This window comes from Solea senegalensis, linkage group LG9 (genome assembly GCF_019176455.1).
Source record: "Solea senegalensis isolate Sse05_10M linkage group LG9, IFAPA_SoseM_1, whole genome shotgun sequence".
NCBI lineage: Eukaryota > Metazoa > Chordata > Actinopteri > Pleuronectiformes > Soleidae > Solea > Solea senegalensis.
The window spans coordinates 19,151,470-19,178,638 of NC_058029.1; the positions used below are offsets into that span (position 1 = coordinate 19,151,470).

At 42.0% G+C, this 27,169-nt stretch overlaps 3 protein-coding genes across 3 annotated transcripts in view; 1 reads left to right on the plus strand and 2 right to left on the minus strand.

Moving 5' to 3' along the window:
• chrnb2 (cholinergic receptor, nicotinic, beta 2) overlaps positions 1 to 14,344 on the plus strand; it is a 25,232-nt gene extending 10,888 nt beyond the window's left edge. The window contains exons 2-6 of the mRNA XM_044034553.1: positions 588 to 733; positions 5,096 to 5,140; positions 6,428 to 6,537; positions 8,847 to 9,960; positions 11,868 to 14,344. Of these exons, the coding sequence (XP_043890488.1) occupies positions 588 to 733; positions 5,096 to 5,140; positions 6,428 to 6,537; positions 8,847 to 9,960; positions 11,868 to 12,020 (1,568 nt within the window). The 3' untranslated portion in view covers positions 12,021 to 14,344. The remainder of the gene's footprint in view (positions 1 to 587; positions 734 to 5,095; positions 5,141 to 6,427; positions 6,538 to 8,846; positions 9,961 to 11,867) is intronic.
• Positions 14,345 to 14,888: 544 nt separating this feature from the next.
• On the minus strand, positions 14,889 to 16,306 carry s100t (S100 calcium binding protein T). Its single transcript, XM_044034554.1, has 3 exons — positions 16,203 to 16,306; positions 15,459 to 15,621; positions 14,889 to 15,359 (listed from the first exon to the last, which is right to left on the minus strand). Exons 2-3 carry the CDS (start codon positions 15,618 to 15,620, stop codon positions 15,192 to 15,194), a joined length of 330 nt encoding a protein of 109 aa, XP_043890489.1. The 5' UTR covers position 15,621; positions 16,203 to 16,306; the 3' UTR covers positions 14,889 to 15,191.
• A 4,170-nt stretch (positions 16,307 to 20,476) lies between these two features.
• si:ch211-105c13.3 (uncharacterized protein LOC325758 homolog) lies at positions 20,477 to 27,094 on the minus strand. The gene is made up of 3 exons (XM_044033840.1): positions 26,962 to 27,094; positions 21,135 to 21,256; positions 20,477 to 20,989 (listed from the first exon to the last, which is right to left on the minus strand). The coding sequence occupies exons 2-3, from the start codon at positions 21,252 to 21,254 to the stop codon at positions 20,831 to 20,833; spliced, it is 279 nt and encodes a 92-aa protein (XP_043889775.1). The 5' UTR covers positions 21,255 to 21,256; positions 26,962 to 27,094; the 3' UTR covers positions 20,477 to 20,830.
• Positions 27,095 to 27,169: the final 75 nt, after the last annotated feature.

The window sequence follows — 27,169 nt, forward strand, 5'->3', positions numbered from 1 at the left end:
GGTTTAAGAGAAAGACAATCAAGCCGTTAGAGTGGCACAGTCAATCACCCGACTTGAATCCGATTGAAAACCTCTGGAAAGAACTGAAGATCAGAGTTCATAGAAGATGTCCCCGGAACCTTCAAGATTTGAAGACACTTTGTGTGGAAGAATGGGCAAAAATCACAACTGATCAATGTGTGTGACTAGTTTCTCCATACAGGAGGCGTCTTGAAGCTGTCATTACCAACAAAAGCTTTTCTACTAAGTATTAAATCAATTTCAGCAAGTGTATTCAATACTTTCTCCCTGTGTCATTTCACTTTATTACACACAACTTAATTTGTGGACTCATTTGTTTTTATTTCTTTGTATGTGTGGATAACTTGGGTTGTTACTGACATCTGGTGAAAATTTCATTCCAATAGCCCCATCGGAAATATACTTACTGAGAAAAATGTTGACGCGTTCAATACTTATTTTCTCCGCTGTATATATATATACACATATACATCAGATATAATACAATTATTTTCAACTGGTGCCAAAGAGAGACACAAGAAGCTGCAACTTTGATGATGATGATGATGATGATGTCTTAATTACAGGTGGCCTCGGGGCAGACACTGAGGAGCGACTGGTGGAGCATCTCCTAAACCCCGCCCACTACAACAAACTGATCCGTCCTGCGACGAATTCCTCCGAGTTGGTGACTGTGCAGCTGATGGTGTCGCTGGCCCAACTCATCAGTGTGGTGAGTGTGCACGTGTCAGAGGGTCCGCCTTAGGTTTATTGAATATTCTAAATTGACGGTGTAGTGGGTGTAAATGTCAGTGTGAATGGTTGGTTGTCTCTGAATGATAGGCTTTGACCTTTGCAGCACTGTTACATCTCATAGTCAGACAAGCACACTACGACTGTAACTAACGATTAGTGTCACAATCGATTCATCTGTTGATTATTTTCTCGATTAATCAAGTACATGTTTGGTCCATAAAATGTCGGAACATATATAATTATTATTATTATTATAATTATATTTACCAAAACCTGGAGATGATGATGTTCTCAAATGCCTTGTTTTGTCCTCAAACTAAAATGATTCAGTTTTAATGGGTTTTTTTGTTATATGGAGCAAAGAAACCAAAGAAAATTTTTATTTAAGAAGCTGAAAAATCAGAACTCTCATTTTAATTATTGAAAAAAAGACTTGAAGAGACCGATTCATCGATTATCAAAATACTTGATTGCAGCCCCAAAGCACACCCAATTGCAATTGGGGAGTGAATTATGAGTCTACATCAGTGGGACCAGAATCAGACACTTTGAGCATGCACCACAGTTCCTACCCCCAACTACAACCTGGAAATAATAGAAGAAGCCAATAGACAAAAGAAAACAGCAGCAAAAACATGGTGAAATCCAGGACAGACCATTTGTTGAACTGACAAAGAGAACGATCACATGCTCTGTCAGCTTACATAATTTGATAATGTCATCTTTATGGACAGTAGGAATGACACTCATCATACCGACTTAACTGTGCATGTAAACAGTGTGACAGTGGCTGTCATGTTTCTAACAGAGCAGTGGTGATGAGGGGACACTTCACAGCTGCTACTGCTAATGTTATCATGTTTAGATAAAACTGAAACACTTCTCATTCAGTGGTCTGTTCATCTCTGATCGCCGCCTCCTGCACCAAGTGAGGTAGATAGTGGATGATGTGTTCACCACGGACCTGGTTAGTGTTTTACATTTTGCAGAAAGGCTTAACTTGTATGCATTTAAATTTAGTTGCAACATACATTTCTTGGCTAATCAACTAGGGATGGGAAGTCGCCACTTTTGTGTTAGATCATCACAAACTCGAGTATCTTCTGATACCAAGTAGCGTAGAGTCATTTCAAAGACATAAACTGGGTTACAAAGAAAAAAGAAGAAATAAACAGCCCAAACATGACTCAGCAGAAATGCTTTTGCTGATTTTTATTTACATTTTTACACTATGTGCATTTTTGGATTGTATCAGCTTTTACATTTTCATCTCGACGATATCCAATCCAGTGATTTCCACCAGTATCAGTAATTTAAATAGTGCAAAAACACGTCAGCCTGCTGGAAAACTGATAAAATCAAATCATTACTGGCACTTTGTTGGTACTTGCAACTGCAACACACGTGTGTCCTTGGAATCAATCATTTTAAACAGAAGAGATTGATCAAGCAGTTACAAGTGCAAGACTACAAGATTGTTTCATGAATCAAAAGTATTCTGGCCAGAAGAATGCTCTTCTGGTTATTGGATTCTGAATATAAAAGTGAGAAGAGTTCAAAATCGTGCTTATCAGTTGATGGAAGAATTTAGAGAGGCTTTCTATCTGCTGCTGCTGCAGCGCTCCTATTCTTAAGGCAAAGACATCCTCTGTCTTGGTGATGAATTTGTGACGCTGTCAGAGAGATGTATTAAGCAGGCAGTTGAAAATGCCGTCACCATTCTTTCCAAACCAACAATCACATGGACAAGCCTACATTAGATCACTGGTGTCTCTTTAACTGGACATCCTCCATTACATCCTGTCACCAGATCAGTCACTAGGAACAAAGTGTGGTGTGAAACTTGATGACACAGCAGCTTAGCTGACTCTGGAAAGTTCTAGGGTTTGTTTTAGCTCATGTCCTGGTGTTGGTGGTCATGTCACGGTATTAACTTCCTGCGACCAAACAAAACACCTTATTTTAATCCAAGCACTTTCCTTGAGTCAGCTCTCTCCGTCTGTTCTGCCTTTCCACCGCACTTTCACTTCCTTTTTTTAACCATTACACAACACTACATTTTTTTTTACACATTAGATTTAAAACAAAACCTCTCAATGAAACATGATTCAGCATCTCAGAATCCGTTTAACTTTTTCAATATAGGTACAGTTGGATCTTTTTGGGGATTATGATCATAGTGTTCAGAGTGTTCAATCCAGCCACAGGATGAATCTTTGAAGATTTCACATAGTAATATAATATAATATAATATAATATAATATAATATAATATAAATATATATGTGTGTGTGTATATATATATATATATATATATATATATATATATATATATATATACATGTGTAAATGTAAACTTAGGCTTAATATTGTTGAACTTGCAGTTGATTTCCTAAAGAAATTTGAGGTTGTTCATAACTTGTTTTGTAAAAAGATACTTGCTATTGTACTGGTCTGGTCCAGGGGTGTAAACATTGTTTTATCTATTTATTTACAATATATATTGGACAATAAACACAATAGAATGTGAGTGTATATCAGCAGAGGTTCAGAGATGGAGAGTTCATGTGTCACATATATGTGATCAGAGGAGTCAGGACAGAGAGTCATGATCCCCAAATCTATTTCCTTTCTGCCAACTGCAGCTTTAACCTCCATCTACTGTCGTCCACTCAGTGCAGTTCTTCATCACAGTGACATGATACGACAGTATTTGATGAGCAACTCCGGCTCTTTATATCGCTCCAGGTTTCCATTTGTGGAAAGTGTGCTGTTTCTACGTTTTATGGCTTCTATGCTTGCACTTGTCTTTTTAGATTACTTTGACTTTACCTCTGAAATCTGACATTTGTGTCCGTTTTCTCCAAGCTTGTTATCAGCTGGCACCACATTGATAACATCTAATTGGACGTTATCTAGATTTGTTACCACACATTTTGCATTTTGCAATACTTGTGTCTTACTCTGTTACGCTGTTGTAGCACATTCAAAGAAACGTTTCCCTGTGGGGGCAATTCATTATAATTAATTGAGTGATTGAAAAGGGAATTTCCCCCAAGGTAAAGTGTTATAAAGGATTGACTGAGACATTTATTTCTTCACAATTGACTGTGTGGATTATTTTCATTCCAATTCGTCAGGATAGCAGTTGTTGAGGAACTGTGCACTGCCCTGAGCTGCAGAATCACCTGATACATCCATAATGCTGCCATGCTTGGATATTACCAACTACACACACAGTTTAATTTCCCCTGCAAAAGTGGAAACTGAAAACATAACTCAATAACTTTATGTTAAATGTCACAATTCAAACCATGCAACAGCATTTTCACAAACTCAATATTCTGCCGTGTGGACTCCTTTTTCCCCCACTTTCTCTCTTAAAACCAAACTTATACACTTATATAAACGTATACTATAAGTACATTAAAAGTGCATTTTAATGTATTTTGGACGCAAGTATATGTGTCCAAAATACATTAAAATACACTTAAAATATTAGAAGAAAGAATAAAAACTCACCCAGTGAAGATCCCTTGGCTTGTCAGGCAATAGGAGGACCCAAGTGCAGGTCGCAAAAAAAAAGAGTCTTCAATAAAATAAAAACATAAAAACAATCCAAACGAGGACGGGGAGGGATAAAGGAAAACTCAAACGGAAAAACACCTTAAAACATGGGGAACAGCAACAGGGAAACAACTGAGCAGATCTAGGGATAATCAAACACAGGTGACACTAATGAGACACAGGGGTATGAAATGAGGGTGGGGCAAGCAATCAAAAGGGAACAGGAAGTACTTCCTTGAACAGGAAGTAAAACTCAACAAGGTACACACAGGGAAAAAATTACAAAATAAAACAGGAAACAAGGAGCAGACACAAACAAATAAAAACCCAATGGACAGAAAAACAAAAAGTCTAAATAGAATAGTCCACCGGTGATGAGATGTTCTTCATTTATCGAACACTTTATTTATTCCTCCATGAAACACCCATGCAGCTTATGAAAACAGTTGTATCATGGCTTCTGTGACTCTGATAGTGTAATCTGATAGTTTCCTCACTGAAAGCATGTGTGCACATATAAGTATAGCACATAAAGTTTGAAAGACACTTCACATCAACCAAGCAGGAAGACTCTAATGAAAGATGGGATCGGGTTTCATATTACTAAGTGCTGGAGCCGTCGTGTTTGAAGCGTGACTCAGCCTATAAATACTAAAATGCCCGGTATCCAAGCCTCACTCTGTCCACCACATGGCATTCTTTTAAAACATGTCGCAAATATGCACAAATAAAGGAAACACTCTTCACTAACTGTTGTATGTCTTCCTTTGCAGCACGAAAGAGAGCAGGTGATGACCACTAATGTCTGGCTGACACAGGTGAGACGTCCCACTCTCCTCCTCGTCCACACATGTTAACACACAGAAAGAGATTATATTGCAATAGGGCATTTTCCCCAAACACTAGCATACATGCTGATTTGCGTCACAGTATTACACAGTGTGCAGTGGTACAGTTTTCCATATGTTTCACTGATTGTGTGCGAGCAGAGTTTAATCCCGCCTAGAACGGGTGAAGTGACAGACATCAGGATCAGGAGCGAGACATCAAACAGTTTACCGTCCTAGATACACGAGAGCGCCAGTTGAGATTCACATGCAAGAATGGGAGCACTCTCTGGATGAGAGCTACCACAACGTGACCGTGTGAAACCTGTGAATAATATGACTCTGAAGCGTGACCTGCTTCATACATGGCTGGCTCCAGCTGAGGCCTTTTACACAGTACAAATGTGGACACTTACACGGTATATAAACGTGTGCACCCACACACAACATACAGCGTGTGTTTACCTTCATGGGGCAGGTGTTGAAAACAATTACAGAGACATATGTTGTAAATTTAGCCGACACATGGGGGATTCTGCTTAAAAGCCTTCTTGTCGTGGGGGCTGCATTTTTGATTAGATTGTGTATTTCTTCATGCATTTCCCTGTCTGATGCACACACACACATAGGCACGTACACTTACACCTGAGTAAGCTTGGATTTATGACATGTAACAGAGCGTGGAATGGCCATCAGTGCTCTATGGATTCCTCGCCGCTGGCAAGCAGACGAGTCAAGGACAACTGCCCCGACACTGAGACAAACTGTAATGACCCAGATGCATCACAGTTACTGTTACTGTAGCCGGCCCGGTGAGGAGGATTTGCAGCTACAACATGGCCGTCACACACACACACAGAGCGCTGCTGCTCCAGGTCACCGAGGCCTCTGTGTGGTAATGTCCGTGACTGAGCAGGGAAACATACAGAACAAGATAATACTGGTCCTTTGCACAAGGTCACACAGAGGATGTAGAGACATTTGCTGATGCACACATGTGCACAGACTCAGGAACAGACATTTTAATCAGACTGATTGGTTTGTGGCTGAGTGTGTTTAAAAGACCATTCAGGGTCAGGGTTGATGCGACCGCTTCTCTCTCTTTCACAGGAGACAGAGAGCGCAGGTTGTTCCCCAGGCTCGTGTGGCTTATATCGACCGACTGACTAACAGACCATAACATTTCCCCCTCTACTTTTTTATGTCTTCTTTCTGCTGTGTGTAGTTTTTTTTTTTTTTGATGAGTGACTAAGCGTTTTGTTTTTTATTGACCCTCAGGAGTGGCAGGACTATCGTCTGACTTGGGTGCCCGAGGAGTTTGATGGGATGTTGAAGGTCAGGCTGCCCTCAAAACACATCTGGCTGCCTGACGTTGTACTTTACAACAAGTGAGTCACACTCTCACCCTGCTGTCCTCGCTACAGAGGGCTCCCACAAGTCAGACACAGGCACATAAAAGCGTATACTTCTTATATTAAAGCTCCGGTGCAGACCTTCTATCACCTCCCTGAGGAAATCAGCGTAATGGCCAAAAACACTCCAAATGTTTCCGTGCACAATTCAACTGGACTACTGCCCTTGTCCCATTAGCATTGTGTGAACTCATTTGGCAGCGGCGTAAATGTAATGGACATCTGTTTTTAGTTAAAGGTTGTGCAGTAATATCTTAAAGGAAAGCTCCGGGAGTTATGGTGCAGCTCTACCCTTTGACAGGAACATTAACGTCGTCCCGGAACTTTGTTGTAACACTTCCACATGAGATCTGCCACGCCACGCATGACTGAATGTGACCACTGCGGTCTGCTCATATCACTCACGCCGCGTTACTGTACATCGTCTCCAGCTCTCACGAGACACTTGAAAGATGCAGTCATCTGCTTTACACACCAGATAAGCACGTATGCATGTGCAGTACACGCATGCACAAGCAGTCGATGCATGCAGTGAGCGGATGATGAGCTCTTGCACATAAATCCACGCATGAAAACACGCGCTTGTTCTTTTTCTCTTTGTACTTATGTCACAGTATCTCTGGTGTAGAGTCATTTAAACTACAAACTATAATTCAATTCAATGTTATTTGTATAGAGCCGGATCTCAACACACATTATCTCAACGCACTGTACATAGACAGCAGCATCAAGAGAAGAGAAACCCAACAATTCACACAACGAGCACAAACTAGGAATCAGTGGAGAGAAAAAACTCACGTTTAACAGGAAGACTCAAAGATGTGCAGCATCTGCCTCGACCGGTTGGGGTGAAAGGAAAAAAGGAGGACAGAGGAGAGGTGGGGGAGAGAAGGGACAAGAGGGAGGTGAGGTAGAGACAGAAGAGAGAGACCTACAACAGTATCTGTAAGCTGTGCTTTCGGCTAAGAACAGGCGACACCTACTGTTAAATCTAAGTGCTGCAACAATTTACTGATTAGTAATTGACCACTAAATGAATATATTCTGATATTTTTTAAATTAAATATTATTATTAAAACCAGGCTTTCTGATTTCAGCATCTTAAATTTATATTATATTATATTATATTATATTATATTATATTATATTATATTATATTATATGTATGGCTGCTTTTACGCTACTACTCTGTGACAGTAAACTAAAACAAAAAATACATTATCATCATTTTGAAGTTTGTGATCAACATTTTCACCGAATAACAAATCAACTAATCACAATAAAGGAATTGATATATGAATTGATAATGAAAGTAATGATCAATTGCATCAGCGTAAATGAGAATTGTCTTGTATGTCTGAGGGAGTCAAAGATGCTGCCGACTCGCCTTGCAATGGAAACTGAGCATCAGTCGACTCTACAGGATAGTGAAGCAGCTCATCAAAGTACAGTGATCTGTCTGGCCTTCTCCTCTTTCCCTGCCTCTGTCCTTACGTTGGTAAAGATTAAAAGATCTCTGACCCACATCTCTGTGGATAAAATGATCCTCTTAATCCCAGGTTCCCCAGGTCGACTCTCTTTCCTCCAAGTCTTCTTCTTCAAGAGTCTCAATTTGATAGGGTTACTAAATGTCCCGGATATGGTGTTTCTTAGCACATACTTGATTAAAGTGTTCAGTTTGCGCTGTTCAACTTGATCCACTCTGATCTGGGAGTTTTCTGCCTTTGTGTGTGTGTGTGTGTGTGAGAGCAGGTGTATGCGTCCTCCTCGCTGCCCTGGGACATCCTGTTTTGCAGCCTCGTAACCTCTGACTCTGTTGTTACATCTCAATGTAAACGTCAACTGTAAAGCGTAATGATTCATTTAAATCTAAGTGTCAAATGTTAATAGTTTTTAAGAATACAAGGAAGCAAAAAGAGGAACATGCAGCACGTCGGTTGCTTAAACTCTCAACATAAGTACAGAAGAATACACTCTATGTTTGACACATTAAATTCATGTAGGGGGCATCGAGCAGAGTGCTGGCATTGTTGACTTGCTATTTTCTGATTTTGACAGTTAGATGACAGTGACTCAAATCACAGAGAAATGAGAACAGAGTGAGCTTAGTGGTCAAAAGGTAGTAACAGTAAAAGGGCTATTCCATTTTGTGTCATGTCTCACTGATCACACATTATTATTGTTATAATTTCTGTCTACAAAACTGTTAAATAATGAAATGGTCACACGTTTCTGTTCATGTCTGACTGTCGTTCCCGCTTCTTCTTCATCAACCTTTCTCTCAGTGCCGATGGGGTGTATGAGGTGTCGTTCTACTCTAACGCGGTGGTCTCCTACGATGGCAGCATCTTCTGGTTGCCCCCAGCGATCTATAAGTCGGCGTGTAAGATCGAGGTCAAGCACTTCCCCTTTGACCAGCAGAACTGCACACTGCGCTTCCGCTCCTGGACCTACGATCGCACCGAGATCGATCTGGTGCTGCGGGCCGATGTGGCCAGCATGGACGACTTCACGCCCAGCGGCGAGTGGGACATCATCGCCCTGCCGGGCAGACGGAACGAGAACCCGGCCGACCCCACCTACGTGGACATAACGTATGACTTCATCATCCGCAGGAAGCCTCTTTTTTACACCATCAACCTCATCATCCCGTGTGTGCTCATCACCTCGCTGGCCATCCTGGTCTTTTACTTGCCCTCAGACTGTGGAGAGAAGATGACGCTTTGCATCTCAGTGCTGCTGGCGCTCACTGTGTTCCTGCTGCTCATCTCCAAGATTGTGCCACCCACTTCACTGGATGTCCCTCTGGTAGGGAAATACCTGATGTTCACTATGGTCCTGGTCACCTTCTCCATCGTCACCAGTGTGTGCGTGCTCAACGTGCACCACCGCTCGCCCACCACACACACCATGCCCCCTTGGGTTAAACTGGTGTTCCTCAACAAGCTTCCTGCCCTGCTCTTTATGCGCCAACCAAGGAACAGCTGCGAGCGCCAGCGGCTGCGCCAAAGAAGGAGGGCCCAGGAGCAAAAAGAGGGCGGGCGTAGTGGAGAAGCAGGTGCCTTGATGGTGGGTCTTGGTCTGGGTAGCGGGAACGGTGGGGCAACCTCCACAGGGGTTTTTGGTAAAGAGGACAATGAGCCTTGTACCTGCTACGTGAACCGAGCCTCTGTGAAACAGTTTGGAGGGGATCTGGGAGGTGCAGGAAGTGGGTCCATGGATGGTCTAAATAGGGTGAAGGAGGGCCGGGAAGGGGGCTCTGGCAACCCGCAAAGGGGGCAGCAAGGTCCTGCTCTGACTCAGGCCCTGCTGGCTCAAGCCTGCCCAGGCTTTGAGGAAGCTGTGGAAGGAGTACGCTTCATTGCCAACCACATGAAGAGTGAGGACGATGACCAAAGTGTGAGTATTGTTCTACGTTTACTGTCAAATCATTTCTCAACATTACTCAAATGCCTGTTTGACATGAAAATGAGCAGGTGTACCCAGGATGTTTGAACCTGGGTGAAGCAGCTAAGAAAACTTGCTGGTTCTGCCCTCTGGTGTTGAGCCCAATTTATAAAAAGTGAGGCTTGTTACAAATATTAATGTTTATGATTGGAAAATGAATGTGAGTCATACCACTGCGGCAGAAAGGACACATCGCTGCCAAAAATGGAGCACCACAATGAAGAATGAGGATGAAGAAATGAGTGTGTTCACCTGGGTCTTGCATTTCCTCTAATGTTGAATGGAGCTGAAGCCGATTTCCTGTTTGACGATTAAACACATTCCCACTGGGTTTAACACTGTGATCAGTGGGAACGTGGGGTATATTACACCTTATCAGATCAAATTATTATTGATGCTTTTCAACAGTAGCTGTAACATAGTCTCTATATATCCTGTCCTGTGGAATTATTAGCAGCTAACATATTAACAAATTATCCGTCCATCTTCTACCGCTTTATCCTCCACATGAGGGTCGCGGGGGGAGCTGTGCCAATCAGGAAGGGTTCACTCTGGACAGGTCGCCAGTCCATCACAGGGACACATAGAGACAAACAACCATTCACTCTCACACTCACACCTACGATCAATTTGTCCAATCAGAGTGTCCAATTTATCTAATCCCCATATTGCATGTTTTTGGACTGTGGGAGAAAACCGGAGAACCCGGAGAAAACCCCCATAGACACGGGGAGAACATGCAAACTCCATGCAGAAAGGCCCTCGTTCCAACCGGGTCATGAACCTGGGTCTCATAGTGCTAACCACTATCTATAATTAAGTTTAACGAACAAACAAAGACAATTCAATTCAAAATACTTGTATTACGGCTGACTTCCTCATATGAAGACAAGACTAAAATACAGACTCAGAATTGATCAAGTCACCTCACCATGTCTTGAACTGTTATTGTTCACCAATCTCATTCTGGAATGAGCCTAATCTTAATCCAGTTTGTTTTACATACACACAGTCTGATGGTAGCAGTGACTAAATCATCTCTAAATAATGTCTTTTTAAGGACATTTTCAAAGGAAAGCTGCACCAGAGATGTTTGTGTTTGGCCTTTTTGACAGAGAGAATTAAACCAGCAGATGGATGAAACGTTTAAAATACTTCCAATAAAGGTGGCGCTATACCCATGTTATAGTGATGACAGCGGTGTCGTTTAGCTTTGCTATTCACAACACATGGGGGACTTCAGCAGAGCGTAAGCAGAGGAGACAGATCTGGTGACGTAACCGCAGCCCTCTGAATATTCAAAACACAGACATGCAATCATGGCAGCGGCATGACGCGTGCGGAGCGGAGAAGGAGCACAAATGGAAATGTGTTGGAATGGAGGAGCTGAGAGCGGAGTGAGGGGTCGCATTTTATATTAGTTTTTCCCTCAAGGCATCGTCAGAGAATAGGCTCCTTTCCTGCAATAAAGGAGAACGGACACAGGAATGAATAAGCCTCTGTATTTCTGTCCATCATGGCCATAGTTACATCCCATCTCCATGCTGTGCAGACTGTTTTTAAATCATTCTTCTCCTGCTTCAGCCTTCTCCCTCTCCACAAGTCATCATCACTGAGATTACAGTTTCTCCCCCCTCCATCACTCTCTCTCTTGTCTCCCGTGTCCTTCTCCTCCTTGACTGATGTTGGACCTCATCAGTGCTCTGTGGAAGAACAAGTCTCTGCTCACATTAACCCTTCACCTCCATTAACCCTCTGCCCAGCTAAAGCCACAGCGATATGAGAAGGAGAGGATGTGGGAGAGTGTAACTCTGCTCACTTCAGTCTCTCTCTCTCTCTCTCTCTCTCTCTCTCCACAGGTGAGCGAGGACTGGAAGTACGTCGCCATGGTGATCGACCGCCTCTTCCTGTGGATCTTTGTATTTGTGTGCGTGTTCGGCACATTGGGCATGTTCCTGCAGCCGCTTTTCCAGAATTACACAGTCAAGACCATCACCAGCACGCCGGGCTGACCATCCCCCACCCCCTCCACCCCAGCCCAGCCATGACCACGCTGACAGACAGCTCCCCCGACCAATCAGCACAGCAGATTAAACAAAGGCTAGAGGCGGGGGAAGGCGGACAGGTCTGTTTGTGTGTCTGTGTGTGTGTGTGTGCGCGCGCGTGTGTGTTTGTGTGTCAACTGAACTTGAACCAGAACTGGAATCTAACAGCAATCACTCCCATTAACCTTTATAGTAAAATTTTTGCAACGAACGACAGTTTTTTTCTTGTATGGAGGAAAAAAGGAGAACACCGTCGTACTCTGACCTGCAACGCTGTGTCCAGATGTTTGATGGACTGACCTCTGCTGTCTGGTGGAAGCATCTCACTGCTCTCCTCTTCAGCCGGTCAGGGAGCTGCGGAGGACATTGTTGAGCCTTGTGTCAGCCAATTGACATTTTCTGCCTGCACCTGACTGATTTATTGACAAATTGTTCAACTATATGACATTACTTATTCACAATATTGATCCATGTCAGTGTAGGCTAATCAGAAAAGGGAAGGAAGTTGTCACGCCAAGGTTCTCATACATGCCTTTTATTTTATTTTATTTTATTTCAGAAATCCACAAACCGCATCAGTGAACTGATTCAGTATATTTTAACATAGCACAGCAGCTTGCCACAGTAAAGAATATAAGAGTATAGACTGTATTATTGAAATAGCTTAACGTGTTCGCTCAAGCACGGGTCTGCTGTTGATAGAGAGGCTACTGTGTGGTGTATGATTGTATAGATATAAGAATGTGACATAAACTGTATTTCGCAGCCTGTGACACACACACACACACACACACACACACCTGCAGAATAATATGTGTACGAGCCACAGATTGTGGAGGAAAATACAAAAGAAAGAGCCGGGACACAATAGTAGATGCAAGTCAAAGCGATTCAGTCATAGATTATGCATGGACCTGTTTTTGTGTTTAGAGAGTTGTGCTCGTCTTGTAGAGAGCAGCAGTATAACCTGACAGAGTGCACAGCTGCAGGGAGACCAGTATGTGATATGATATTCTGTAGGTTGGTCAGTGAATAGGATTTCTAGGAATATGAACTCTAAGCAGACAGATGACGGTGTAAGGTATTATATGTGCAAACATATTATTTCACAAATGCTTATTTTCTGTCATTGCTGTGATAATCAGATCAGAGCAATCTCCTCACTCCTCTCCTCTCCTCACTCCTCTCCTCTCCTCACTCCTCTCCTCACTCCTCTCCTCTCCTCTCTCATCTCTGCAGTGATTTTGCTCATGTATGTAATGTTAAGAGCATATGTACGTGTGCCCCATATCCTAATCCATTATCACATCTGTCAGATGTCGTGTTCAGGAGAGCGTGTGTGTGCGTGTGTGTGTGTGTGTGTGTGTGTGTGCGCGCGTGCCTCCCCACACACTTTCTATTAATCTCTCATGTGCTGTCCCCATTAACTGGTCTTCCACAAACACATATCTGACAGTTAGTCCAATTAGAATAATGTTAACCTACATTCTTACTAAACCACCAAACATTAAGTCCGTTGTAATTTTCATCACGGCTTATTTGTCTCAGTCCCCACAATCCTCCTCGTCCTCCTCGTCCTCCTCCTGCTGCAACCAGATAAACAAACAACATGCAAAGGCCCATTTTCACACATGCAGGGATGGATTCCCTTTTTTGTTTCAACAAACACGAAGGACACAGCAACACTGTTGCAATCATATCAGGCAATAAGTTTCAGATGCAGAGTCACTGCGGTAAAAGGGCAGTATGTATACGTGAGCTTGTAATCGTACAAATGTGTGTTGACTGTATAATGACACTGCAGCCGGGGATTAACGGACTGAGAGGAAAAAAATCTGGATCATCACCACACTCCAGAGAGTGAGGAGGAACAAAGCAGAAACACTGGTGTTGTTACTGCAGAGGAAAAGACACCATCAATGCTGTCTAATTCTCAGTTACTGTCACCGGCTGTGATTTCTTTCGGCCACATACATGTGAGCAGCTTGGACTGGGAGCTGTCAACTCTCACTGTCTCTCGTTGGAGGATGGGATTTCCTCGGCGGCTCAGCAGCAGTTCTGACACAAAGTGTAAAAAGCCCATCGGAGACGTGTGAAAACTGTCGACTGCTGTGTGGCGCCGCACGGAAAACTCTGCTGCTCTCTCTCTCTTTGACCCTTTTCCTTTCTTCTCACTTCCTTCCCCGTCATTACCCTTCCCCATCTGCCACCTTCTCCTTCCTGACTTAAAAACTCTACTCCCGTGCACATCTTCAACCCTACGTCCAATAAAGTTTGTAGGTTCAGATTCACCAAAGTGTGTACGCACGTGTCTGTGATCCTTGTTTTGACTCACACTCACACAAGAGAAACTCTAAATTTACTGTAGTATCCACACTTCCCATTAATCTTACACCACAGGATAGTCTGAAAGAAAGAACTGTTTCCTGTGTTTCTAATACTGAGGCTGGTAGTTCCTTTTTCATGCACGCACACACACACACACACACACACACACTTACACTCTCATATGGGGCTTTTTTTCCCTTTAGGAAGAGGGACTTTTAAACAATTGAGGGTGTTAGCCCAGCCAAGGTCACTCCTGGCTCACAGCTCTACTTTGTAAAAACAGGAAAACTACCTGTTCATACCACTCATCACTCAACTAATGCTTTTGATGCATTGGGAAAGTATTATATCACCAGCAAACCCCTCCAACACGCTTTTAAATCTTCACCCAGCGGCCTCAAACTCACTCTAAGTACATCTAATCGACTCTTCGTCCTCTCTTCTGTAATAAAGTACAACCAACAGTGAATTGTTCAAGTAAAGGTCACATTTATTCTTCCCGCGGGGGGAGGGCAGGTGGGGGGTTGGGGGGTCCATGGTTTGTGATATAAAATACACAAAGAGAACAAAAAAAAAAAGGAGAGCTACATTGACAAATTCAACAGGTGTCAGAACTAACGTGAAATCTCCAGATAATAAATACAGTTTTTAATGGAAATTCTTGAGCGTCTATTAGCTGTGTGCGTGTGTGTGTGTATATATATATACATATACATATACATATACATATATATATATATATGGGTGTCCATGACAGGACGTCCGTGGGATTATGGGTTTGCAGAGTGGCCGTCTTTGTGCTGAGGGCGTTCACGGGTTCTTCTTCTCCTGTTTGTCATTGTACTCTTGGAAGAAGTCATTGCACGCTACGGTAAGAGCTCCGATCAGGATGATGAACTCGGTGAAATCTACCTCGCCGTCGTTGTTGGAATCCAGATCGCCCATAACTTTATCCACGGCCTCCTTATCCTGGGCATTCTGCATGTGTGTGTGTGTGTGTGAGTAAGACAACAAAATGAATTTGATCTATTTTATAGACATCAAATAACAGCAAGTATGCACACCTTCATCTCTTACCCCCAGGTAGGTGCCAAGCTCTGTGGTTAGCATCTCCTTGAGCTCACTCCTGCTCAGTGTATATTTGTCCCCCTCGTTTCCAGAGTACTTATGAAAGGTCTGGATCATGAGCTGCATGGCGTTCTCCAGGGTGGAGGCGTTCTCTGATTTGGGCAAAGACATTCTGGAGAAAAGACAACCAGAGTGGTCAGTGTCACATGTTCAGAAATGTACTTTTAACTGAAGAAAAACATGCAACCGCCAACAAAATGGTGTCTGCTGAGGAATGGCAAAGGGGAGTGTGGAGTCAGAATCCCAGCAAAGCCCCCGGGGTCAGGTTCGCTCTAACATATACCACAGATAACGCTATCCTCGCTCTGTTTGGTGCTTTGTCTTAGTGAGGAGGACATCAGGGAGTCAGGACACAGTCATGTGAGCCAGCTGATAAGAGTGAAACTCTAAGCTGCTAAAACTGTTCAACCAGTGGAGGAGATGTAACCAGGACACATGGAAGCAACCTGATCTGGCACCGGAGGCATGTGTATGCATCCTCTGAACTGTGAGGACTTCTCAAAGCTGCCATCACACCCAGCAACAAAGTACAACACTTTCCAAATAAGGTTCCCTAAGTTATCAGTGAATAAACAGACGGCTCTTCTTGTCTTTGTTGTTCATTTGCACAGAATTCTGAATAAGAAGTCAAGTGACAGACAACATCCTTCATCACCTGCATGCACATCCTCTCCATCTCAGTTAGTTTCTTACCTGACAGAAGGACGAGTGCTGGCCTGTTGGTCCGATGCAGAGAGAGAAGGTTACAGCGATGATGAGGAGGACAAGCAGGACCACGTCTTAAATACATCCCCTCACTCCACCCATTCCACTTCTCCCTTCCTCCTAACTCCCTCCCTCCACCTGTTACTCCTCTCCACTCCCCCCCACCCCCTCCCCCCCCTTCTCCATTTACACATCAGACACCTCTGAATGGACACAGGTAAGATCCACCCGCCCCCCTCCATCCCACTCTGTCAGAGAGATACTGACATACAGCGCTAATGGTAGTGTAACTACAGCAAGACATTAAGTAAATTGGTGTCTGAATTTGACCGCATTGAAGAGTTTGCGCGAATGTTAAAAGAATAGTTCAGGTTTTTTGAAGTGTTTTATGAAGTTTTATATTTTAAATGGCCTTTTCCAGGTCAGAAACTCAGGTTATAACCATTTTATCTCATGCACCAAAGTCCATAGTAAACAAAATCATGATTTTAAGTGACACAGGATATACTGGTAATTATTATTTGGTAAATGTTGTGTCACTTGGGTTAACCCCCCCCCAAAAAAAATTTGATTTAATTTACTGATGGACACAGCAGTGGATCAACAACTCCTGTGTAACAGAATGTAACATTTCTAATTGTCTCTATGGACCTTGGTGCGATGAGTGAGTGGTTTAATGGCAAGATAAAGTGGCAAACATATTGTTTTCCACACTGTAGACTTAAGAAGGCACCGTTTTTTAAATGAGTGATGACAGTGGAGGCTGCAGTGTATAACTTTTGGTCATCTTTGTTGTTGTTACCTCTGTTTGGTCTTCAAGAACGGAAACCATGCAGAATTATTTATATTCTCTGTTCTTCATCTGAAAACAAGCTCTGTAACGTTATACTGTAATACTACCGGTCCTCACTAAGGGAGCGTTTGTGTGTATACAGCGACAGGGGTCAGGGGTCAGCAGGGTCAAGGAGCGTTTATCCGATCAAACTGTGTGAGCAACCGGGGCGTTTGAGCCGTATAGAGAATTCTCTTCTGGAGCGTTTGTGCTTTCAGTCGTACTCCAACCTGTTATTCATAATATCACCACAGTAGGATAACAAGGCACAACTCGATGTAAATAAAGAAAGCTGATGATGTATGGTGCCATTATGTGGCCGCTTCACTTCATTATTGTAGGAATAGTGGAGTCACGCTGTGCATATGAATGAATAGAAACCATTAACAACACACACTATATCACTATATTGTTCAAAAAGACCATGAAACCTTACGGCCTAAAGCGGCATTATATAAAAGTGTGATTTTAAAACAGAACAACAGCTCATACTCTGTGTGGAGTATGTGATGAGTCAGTCAGTGTCCTCTAAACTGGTCTTTGGTTTTTCTCATCAATCCCCACATTCACCATCGTTTCCTTTATTTTTCCAGTACAGCGAAATATGGAAGTGGGAGGGACACTTCAGTCACATGATTTCTAAATGTCCTCTTTTATTTGCTAAGACTGTTTCCATTGCGCTCATTTGCATCTGCCCTTTTATCCATATGCCAACTATTCCACTCCTCCTTAATGCTATATATACCTTTAAGTAAAAGTCATGCGATTCAGACTTAACTTAAGATCGTTTGTTTCCTTGTGTCTCTGCTGACAGCCATGTTATCAGTGCAGAGTCAGGCTGATTCCTCAGAGACAACAGTGTGCGCAGTGAAGTCAGTGTGTCAGTGCCTCATTAAACCACCCTGAACTACCCATTAAAGTCAGTCAGCAGCCGCTGAGTGTGAATAGTGAGTTTAGGAGACACTGAATTAGTCTCATCCCAGTGGACCAGCAACACAAGGAGCGATGTGTCGCTTGCTATGTTAAATCTCGCCGTGACAGGGAGTTAACCAGCCGTGCTGTGGTGCGACCATTTTCCTCTTAATGTCAAAACAAAGGTAAGGTAAGGTGTAGCAAAATAAATAGTGGAGGAGACAAATAACTTGACATGTCTCCAAATGTGCCCGATTGTAATCAGCAAAAAGGGTATTATGGAGGGTGTGTGTGTGTGAGTGAGGGGGGTATGATGTTTACTGGGGGGAGAGGAGGGTCATGCCTGATACAGTATCCGGGGGATTAGTGTAACACTGATGAATGGAGCCATCACACCTGGTAGCCATGCAGAAAAATCCCAAAACAAAGACACACATGAAGGTAAACATGTGCATTCAAGGACACACACACACACACTGGTTTCCGTGACTTCAGAGGACACTACATTGACTTACATTCACTTCCGGGAGACTTACTCAAACCTTAATCATAATTACTACCGACCTAATCCTAATCCTAATCCCAATTTTAACCTAATCCTGACCTCAGCCTAACCTTAAAACATGACTTCATCTTAAAGTGTAGAAATTTCAGTTATGGGGACAAAAATCAAGTCCCCTTAATGTGAACGCGTAGACAGATTTAGGTCCCCACAACATAAGGAATACCACGTGTACACACAGTGTACATGCATGCACAACACACATCACAAAAAGGCAGGAAACGTGAACAAAGAGCAACAATGTAACCATGTTCATTTGAATGCATGATCATGATGAATATGATTATAAAGCAGAAAGCATGGTCACTGCATGCATGAAAGGCATGTTTGACTCCTCCCATGGTCATAGTACTATCTTGTTGTTTAGGTGTTGTTGCTGCAGTATAGTGTGTCTGTGAGTGGTGTCACATAGTGTGTGTATGCACACACTTGTATGTGCCATATGTGTGTATGTATAGTGTTGCAGAGCAGAGGAAAGACAGACAATAAGAAGTGTCTACTCTCGGGATCTGGTTGCAATAGCTGATGATGCAGAGTTTGAGCATCACAGCTAAATTTAGCGAGTCTAGCTGCAGAGGGAGCGGGTATCATCAGGTATCAGTGGTGTCTGTGTGGCTCAATATCAATTTTTTATCAATATTCTAATTAACAAACTAAATGTAAACAGTGACTGCCAGGTTCACTCGCCAGGCGCCGCAACATGATGTCTCCAAATGAACGAGGGAAACTTGGGTGGAAATTACAGTACCTGGCAGAAGAAGAGGGAGTTTATGGCCGGACAATGGCGGCTGTTGTTGTTGTGAATAAATAGAGTCATCTTGCACTTTTAACTTTCACAGTATAAAGTATATATATAATGTAGAAAGTACATAAAAGTATCTTATCTGGTAGAAGTTAAAGTCACTTTTTATAATATTACTTATATAACATTTACTGTACTTAGTTAACTTAAGTTTATAAGTAAAAACATTAAAAAAGTGAGGAGAAAAGCTCCATATAAATACAGACCATAATACCAACTCTTCTTCTTCTGATTTTATTTGGTAGTAACGAGTAACAAAAATAGTTAGAGGAAATGTAGTGGAGTAAAAGTACAGATACGTGCATTTTGTACTTAAGTAAAGTACAAATAAAGAAATCATCCTTTCTGACATGGGAAGACATCTGTAGTCCTCTGCCATGTTTGACAAAGGAAGAGTTACAGTCTGCAGTCTCAGCATTAGATGTCACTAATTCTTACACACACATCCATTGTGTCAGAATTAGTGTTTACTCGTGATAATTCCAATATTTAATATACCCTTTTATTTCTATAGTAACATCCAGACAATAGCTGAGTAATGACAACAACTATAAGACACTGTCAGTGCAATACATTCATATTAAAATGTTTTGGACTTAAAATTGTTAAGGTTGAAACATCTGTTTGTAATAACCATAAAACATTCACTTCTTCAGTTTCATATTACCCTAATAATCAATAATATTCATTGACAGTTTATAGAAAAAAGGAAAAAAGAAGTCAAGTGTATGTCAAAAGCAGAATACTTTACACTTATCTTAGACTGTCGGTAAACATTAGAACACTAGTGTCATGTCTTCTTCAACAGAATATGACGTCAATTTTGTAAATGATGTCCCAATTTAGAGGAAAATACACAATAAAGTGACTGACAGCTGGTATATTGGAAAAACAGTCACGGCGCTAAAGTCAAATCTCAAAGCTTCAAATATGGGCATTTGTTTTGCTTACAGTCTCGGATAATCAATAAAATGATAAACTCATTTGTGTAATGCTAACATCACATTTGAACAGAAGTTTAGATTATAAAACAAATATTATGGAAGTGTCGTTTAAAGCGTTTGTGTGTCGTTTTCCCTGGAGAATTAAAGTGGAAGTTCATTGCAAACATCAGCTGTGCGACAAGAAACACAAATGAAAACCCACACACGTGGTTTTTCATATAAAGCTTTTTATTTTTTGCAAATATGGTAAGTATCTTTTTGTGTCGTTGGTATAAAAACTCATGCCTGGCTCAGAGCCCTTCAGTGTGTCCCTGACTGATCAGAGATCAGAGATAGTGTGACTAAGAATCAAAACCGTTGGACCTGGATAAAGGTGAAGTTACGGTGAAGTATTAGACAACTGTTAGATTATAGTGATGTAAATGTTAATGGACTGTTACGCACTAAAAGTACACATGACGGCTGGAACGTCTGGAATAAGGGGAAGATTCTTAAAAGGTGCAGGTAAGGACAGAAAAGGCTGATAATCTGAAGATCCACCAAAGCAAACAGCTTCAGAAACATCTAGGGAGCAGCCACTTGATAAGAGTCACACACTTTTTTACTCATGGAATTGGCCACATAGCCAATCAGAGTGAGGTATTCCTGGAAGCTGACCTCTCCATCGTCGTTAGCATCCAGCCCCTGCTGCATCTCCTTAATGGCAGATGAGCTGTCTGTGTCCTGAACAAAACACAAGACACACAGATGCAGATTGTCATGACACTGAAGGATCCCCCCTCTCTCTCGCTCGCTCCTGCGTATTTGCATTATTTATTTACAGCAAAAACAAATAAACGGCAACAAAACGCAGAGAAAAAGTCCTTACTTCCATGATGGAGCTGAAATTCTGCTGTACCATCTTCTTGAAGGCGCCTGACTTTAGGTTCTCCTTCCCCTTGGCATGACTGACAAACGTGGTCACGATCGTTTTGACGGCTTCTTCCATATCTACAGAGAGAGAGAGAGAGAGAGAGAGAGAGAGAGAAAGAGAGAGAGGGAGAGAGAGGGAGGCAAGGGCAAAGAGTGCAGAGTAGAATTAAATGTGGAACTTGGCAAAAAAGGAGATACGGCGCCATATCTCAAACGCTCAGACGTTATGCTGTTGGGTTACTAATTCCCACTAAAATCCAATTTGAGTTCATTGATATTAAAACATGTTTACATTGGGCTTGGGGTAAAGGCTTGTGTAACATATTTTTTGCATGGGTTTTACAAATACATTTGGGGATTTTTAACAATGATTGTAATAATATGAGTAAGTAGCTTTGTAAATCATAGTTACAAGGTCTTGTACAATACGATATTATTAAAGTTTTCACATGTTTTTAAATGTAGTATTTCAGTATTTACTGAATGTCACACCATTTAAAGCGAGTATGATCCAGTCAAATAATGATACTAGCGGTGATATTCCATGTTGAACAATTACATTTTAAGGACAGAAGAGTCGTGATAATGGCGGATAACTTGCAAAGCAAATGAAAATAGAACCCTATTAGACAGATCAGTCTAAAATCAGTCACTGTTTGTGAATTATTTAATAATTATTAGACAGATCACATAACGCTGTGTTTGAATCCAATATGTGTGGATGTTGTCCTCTGGACATAAACATGTTGGAAAGGTGAGACGCACAAGAGACGCCAGTGGAGACGACGGTGAGGAGGAGGAGGTGTGGGGGCTGTGTGGGGGTAAACAGGGCAGGAGAGAGGGAGTGAGGGAAGGATGGAGAGGAGGGGAGTCTCTGAGGTAAACACAATGGGAGCTGTGATCTCTGACGGTGGACATCTGATCCCTATAAGCCAGCAGGAGGCTGCGGGTTCAGATGACGGCCTGCTGCCCGGCTGCTGCAGCAGCGGCGGCAGCAGCCGCAGCAGCAGCAGCAGCAGCAGCAGCACTCCTCTCTCACTGTAGGAATACACTGCATACTTCACTCTGAGCTGGAAAACAACATGACCCAGCCAGTCAGCTGAGCACTAATAGATTAAAGTAGCCTGAACACAAACACTGAATGCTGCTTTTATATTTGAGAGAATCTTGGAGCCACTTGAGGCTCTGCTGAACAACACAGCTATTGTTATTGGTAGAAAAAAAACAAAAACCTGTGCTTTTCCAACTATGTCAAATATGTGCCGTGGAATCGTCTCTCTCCCTCTCTCTCCCCCTCTCTCTCTAAGTAAAGGACACATGGTTTCTGCATGTCATATTTAGTCTACAGTGACATCCATGTGCAACTCATTTAAAGTAATTGCTGATGGTGGGGGAAACAGATGTGGGAATAGTCCTGTGGAAACAAAAAATAATAATAAATCAAGTTTTCTCTAAATGAGGCATTTGAAAGAGTAGTATGTCATTTGTGTTGCTATGGGGTCTCGCAATCAAAACAATAACACAAAACCTAGTTTGATGACGTCAGGAAGCAGTGTGGGATCATGGGAACTGAGAATGTCGACCTAAACCGGGAGCCTCCAACATGTAGCTAGTAGCCCCCAGTCCTTTTCTAAGTCGCTCGCCAAAGGTTTCAACAATCAAACATAAGCCTGCATACATTTTTAAACAATCAAACTCCAATTCGTGTTCACTCAAACAGTTTGAGTGTTGTGAGATGCCGAGACAACTGCTCATACAAGACAGAGGCCCCCGAATACAGATTAAATGTGAGTTGTGGACACCAACATTTTGTCAATCTTCAGATTGTGTTGGTTGAAATAGAAGCGCTGAGAACAAATGTTAAAAAAACAAAAACACCAGACGCACACGGCCATTTTCATTTTGGCAAAGTAGCTCTCAGGAGAAAAGAGGTTGGTGACCCCGGACCTGAACTGTCGCGTTTTTTTTATCCTAGCCCACCGTGAACCTGATAAAGAAAGTGGACTCAGTATCATAACATTTCAGACCGACCACTAACAACAATCAGTTCCTCTTATAAACTCGTGTTGAACGTCCACCGTGTCCATCCAACACGGACGGCTTCAATAGCCTGTGTGTTCACTGTCCTGTCATAAAATACAACTCATTAGTTTCTACTTATTTTTACACGTTATACCACGAAGAAACGTTAAAATTCACTCTATATTACTTCAGGTTTCACTAAAAGAAGCTTGGGTTCCCCCTGTGTGTTTAGTAGATAATGCGATTATAAGGCGACCACAAGTTCTCTTCATTGCCTTGAAGAAAAATAGGATTACTAGGGATTTGAGTGTGGAAAATTGCTAATGTTAGTACACTACTCCATTAGTCTTGTCTTTTTTTGTTGATATTTTAAAGCAGAAATGTCACATATTATATCTTATCTATATCTAAAAAAATAGATTTGACTGACATACATTATTTATTGTTGACTGACATAGAGTTTGGAGGTAAACAGCTAGAATATAATATATTGTGTGTACATTTAGCATTTTATTGTGGACCAAAGAGCCCTAACCCACAGTTTGATTACAATAAATCAGCACACAAATAGCAGTAAATGTTTCTTGCTAACGGTAAATCACTAGTGCTGCAACTACTTATTTTAATAACTTCTTGATTAATCAATTCGTTGTTTAGCCTATAACATATCAATTATCAAATAACAACCATTGCTATATAAATGATATATAATAAGTATACCACTGGTATGTTTAGTGCAACATAAAGAATAAAAAGAGTTGTGAGAAATAGGAGAAAAAACAGCTTTGAACGTTCCTGTGCAGGATTTCATTTGGTCATCTGGAACTGGGATGTGGAGAATGTTATGCCAGCAAATGTGCAACTCGGGATTGCCAAGGCAACGGCTCACAGAAAATAAAAGGCCTGAATAATTCTACAGACACTCGAGTCCAAAAGTGGGTTTTTTATCAAACGACAGTGGGTAAGAATAAGGAGTGAGACAGGTAACTCTTCCATCGGACACAGAGCTTGCAAGAACACGTAACATAGACTTCCATTCGTTTGGATAACTGAACCAAAACCTTCAAGCACACTTCACGTGTTAGCCATTACCTTAACCAGAGGCTCAGAAACGAGGCCGGTGAGATCAGTGTTTGTGGTCCAGAAAAGATCCTAAATAGGTAACACAAACATGTTCAGACGCACACACACTTACACACATGTAGAGACGCTGGATACCAATTAGGATTCTGCTGCATTAACCTAATTACTGAGTGAGTGAGAGCAGGTACCCAAAACCTGGATTGTGTTTCATGTCTCCCTGTCATACTACACACACTCACTCACACACACGCACACACACACACATTCGACATTCATGACTTGAGGGGACATTGCATTGGCTTGCATTCATTTCCTGTAGACTTACTCTATCCTTAACCACAATTACTACTGGCCTAATCCTTACCCTTACCTTAAAACATATCTTCACCTTAAAATGTAGTAATTTACGTACAAGGAAGACAAGTCCCTATAATGTGACTGTGTAAACAGGTTTAGGTCCCCACAACATTAGTAATACCTGGACACACATACACACACCCACCTACATTCCATACAAGTGAGCATCTATCATCAGCATGCTCTTCATCATTATTTAATGGGTTACTATAATTGCCCCAGCACCTTCTAACACCCCCGACAAGACAAACAGCAGCAGCACAGAAGCAGGTCATGTTCGTACCTGTATGGGCCATACATCACAATGCCCACTGGCCGCCGCCCATTAGAGTCTAATGAGATGAACGTGAAACCAAGAAGGCTTCGGTCAGATGTGGGGGCATCAGGGCCTCACATTTACCCCAGAGTGAAAAGAAACTGCTATCCGGGGCAGGTGACCATGCACTGAGTGGACAGGAAGCTCTGCTCTGGCCTTATTCATTTGGTTCCCTTTTCAGTGTTTCTGTTTGTTTTTTTCTCACAGTGCATTTCCAGTCTCTGCGGGACAATGTCTTCATGTCCCCCGCTAATACAAACAAATAATATCACTTTTATTGGCCTTGACATAAACAACCTGAGCCAGCAGGTTCACAGAGAACATAAATACTATCATTTTCTGCTGAACATACGTACTTTTCATACAAATGTGCATCATTTCTTATATATTTTTCCAACAGATTGGAAATTGAACTGTTTAACTGTGTTAATTTTATTGCGGTGAATATAATCAGGTATCAGAAATCACTCTCCCGCCTCCTGATTCAGAGCTCCGTATCGAGGCTTCTTATTGGTTGTCAAAGACAATATCGCATCTAGCTTCTCTCCACTGCTTCCCAGTGAACTTTAGAATTCAATTTTAAGATTTTTTATCATTTATAAAGCTTGTGTTGTCTAGCCCCTTGCTACACAGTGGACCCAGGGTATCATGTTTTTTGTTCGTTAATTGTTGGATTGTGTTGCTCTGGCACAAACCAAGATTACTTTAAGTTAAGGCTGAAAATGATTGCTCTAAAGCTGATTTTAGCTCGATATTTTCTTATTTGCTTAATCTAAAACGATTTCTGACAACACTAACAATTACCTGGTCAAACAAAGACATAATAAACCAATATTTGCCATAATTAAGTCTACTGTGTGTGTCACTCGTTTGCTTCAACTGTGACACAGAGCGAGTGCACGTATAAATCTTCTTCTTAGTGTATTTTTCTATGAGCCATTTAAGCCTATTTGCATATATTTCAATTAAAATGACACACTTTGAGTATTGTGAAAGGAGAAAGTCGCTTCAAGTCTTGACAAGCACTAACTGGTAAGTCAAGAAAGGCCACCCAACCCATCCCAGCCATCACCAGCAGCCACCTCCCCAAGCTGACACCCACTCAACAGTACATAGATCATGCTTGCTTAATGAATGAATGGGAATAAACTATTATTAAGTGTATTATAAAGTGTCAAACATGAGGAGTGAGGACAGAGTGTTCTTTCTGTCAGACAGTGGTCACAGAGTTTTTGTTTATTTTTACTAATAAATTTAATTTGCTTCTATTAGGTTTTGTAGTAGTAGTAGTAATAGTAGTGGGATTTAACTTTTAGTAAGTAAATGTTATATACATCTCTTTTCTATGTGTGTGATCTGTTTCAGGGAGTGTGACTCACTTCCTGCACCAGTCCTTTTTTTTTACCTGTCACCGCCCTGCACAGTCTCTGTAAACTTCTCCTGCGCGTCATTAACTACACATGGGTGAAGCCACTCGAGTCTCGTTACCGGAGTCTTCTTGTCGTAAAATGAATAATTCACACTGGCCAGTCAAGAAGCCCACGTCTACCTTCCGTTACACCGACATGTCCCCGTTTAACGGGGACGTCGACGGCCTCAGCGCACGATCCCCCACAAGCCCGTTCCGTGCCGTGCGTAACGAGGACGCGAAGAGCTCGCCCCACATTTGCATTGAGCTCCAAGTAATCCTGGCAATTTGTAGAGCAGCAAGAGGCAGCACCGACACCAACACATGAATAAGTCAACGTTACTTGAGACTCTCTGGAACAGTTCGATTACCAAGCAAGAAGTGGAGAACCTGATCCGTGTGACCATCAAAGCTGCGTAATGACAATACAGCTGCGTATTTATACAACATTGATGACACGGTGCAGGGAATGGGCTAAAAATACCACTTTCCAGTTCACAATAAAAACACAACAAACTCGTCAGGAGAGGAAAAAAAAATCGAATAAACTAAAGCATCAGCACGAAAAACGCATAAAGAAGAATAAAAGAGACTCACCGTCAGAACAGGCAACAAAAGTCAAGAAAGTGCACTCTCAGATTGTGCTCTCCTTCTTTCTCAATGATCCTCCTTTTCAGTCCTGGGCTGGATTAAGCGGCAACACATATCTTTTCCGTGATTTAACTTCTCACTCCAGCCAGTTTCTTTTTTTTTTTTTTCTTCATTGTCATAGGGCGTGTGCCTGAGAGAGAAGGAATGTGGAAAG

Excerpts from the sequence above, each read along its gene's own strand:
- si:ch211-105c13.3 (XM_044033840.1), bottom strand. The coding sequence starts at position 21,254 with ATGGAAGAAGCCGTCAAAACGATCGTGACCACGTTTGTCAGTCATGCC. Across the intron at positions 20,990-21,134 it reads ATTTCAGCTCCATCATGGAA|GACACAGACAGCTCATCTGC; the intron begins GTAAGGACTTTT and ends TGTTTTGTTCAG.
- s100t (XM_044034554.1), bottom strand. The coding sequence starts at position 15,620 with ATGTCTTTGCCCAAATCAGAGAACGCCTCCACCCTGGAGAACGCCATG. Across the intron at positions 15,360-15,458 it reads AGCTTGGCACCTACCTGGGG|AATGCCCAGGATAAGGAGGC; the intron begins GTAAGAGATGAA and ends ACACACATGCAG.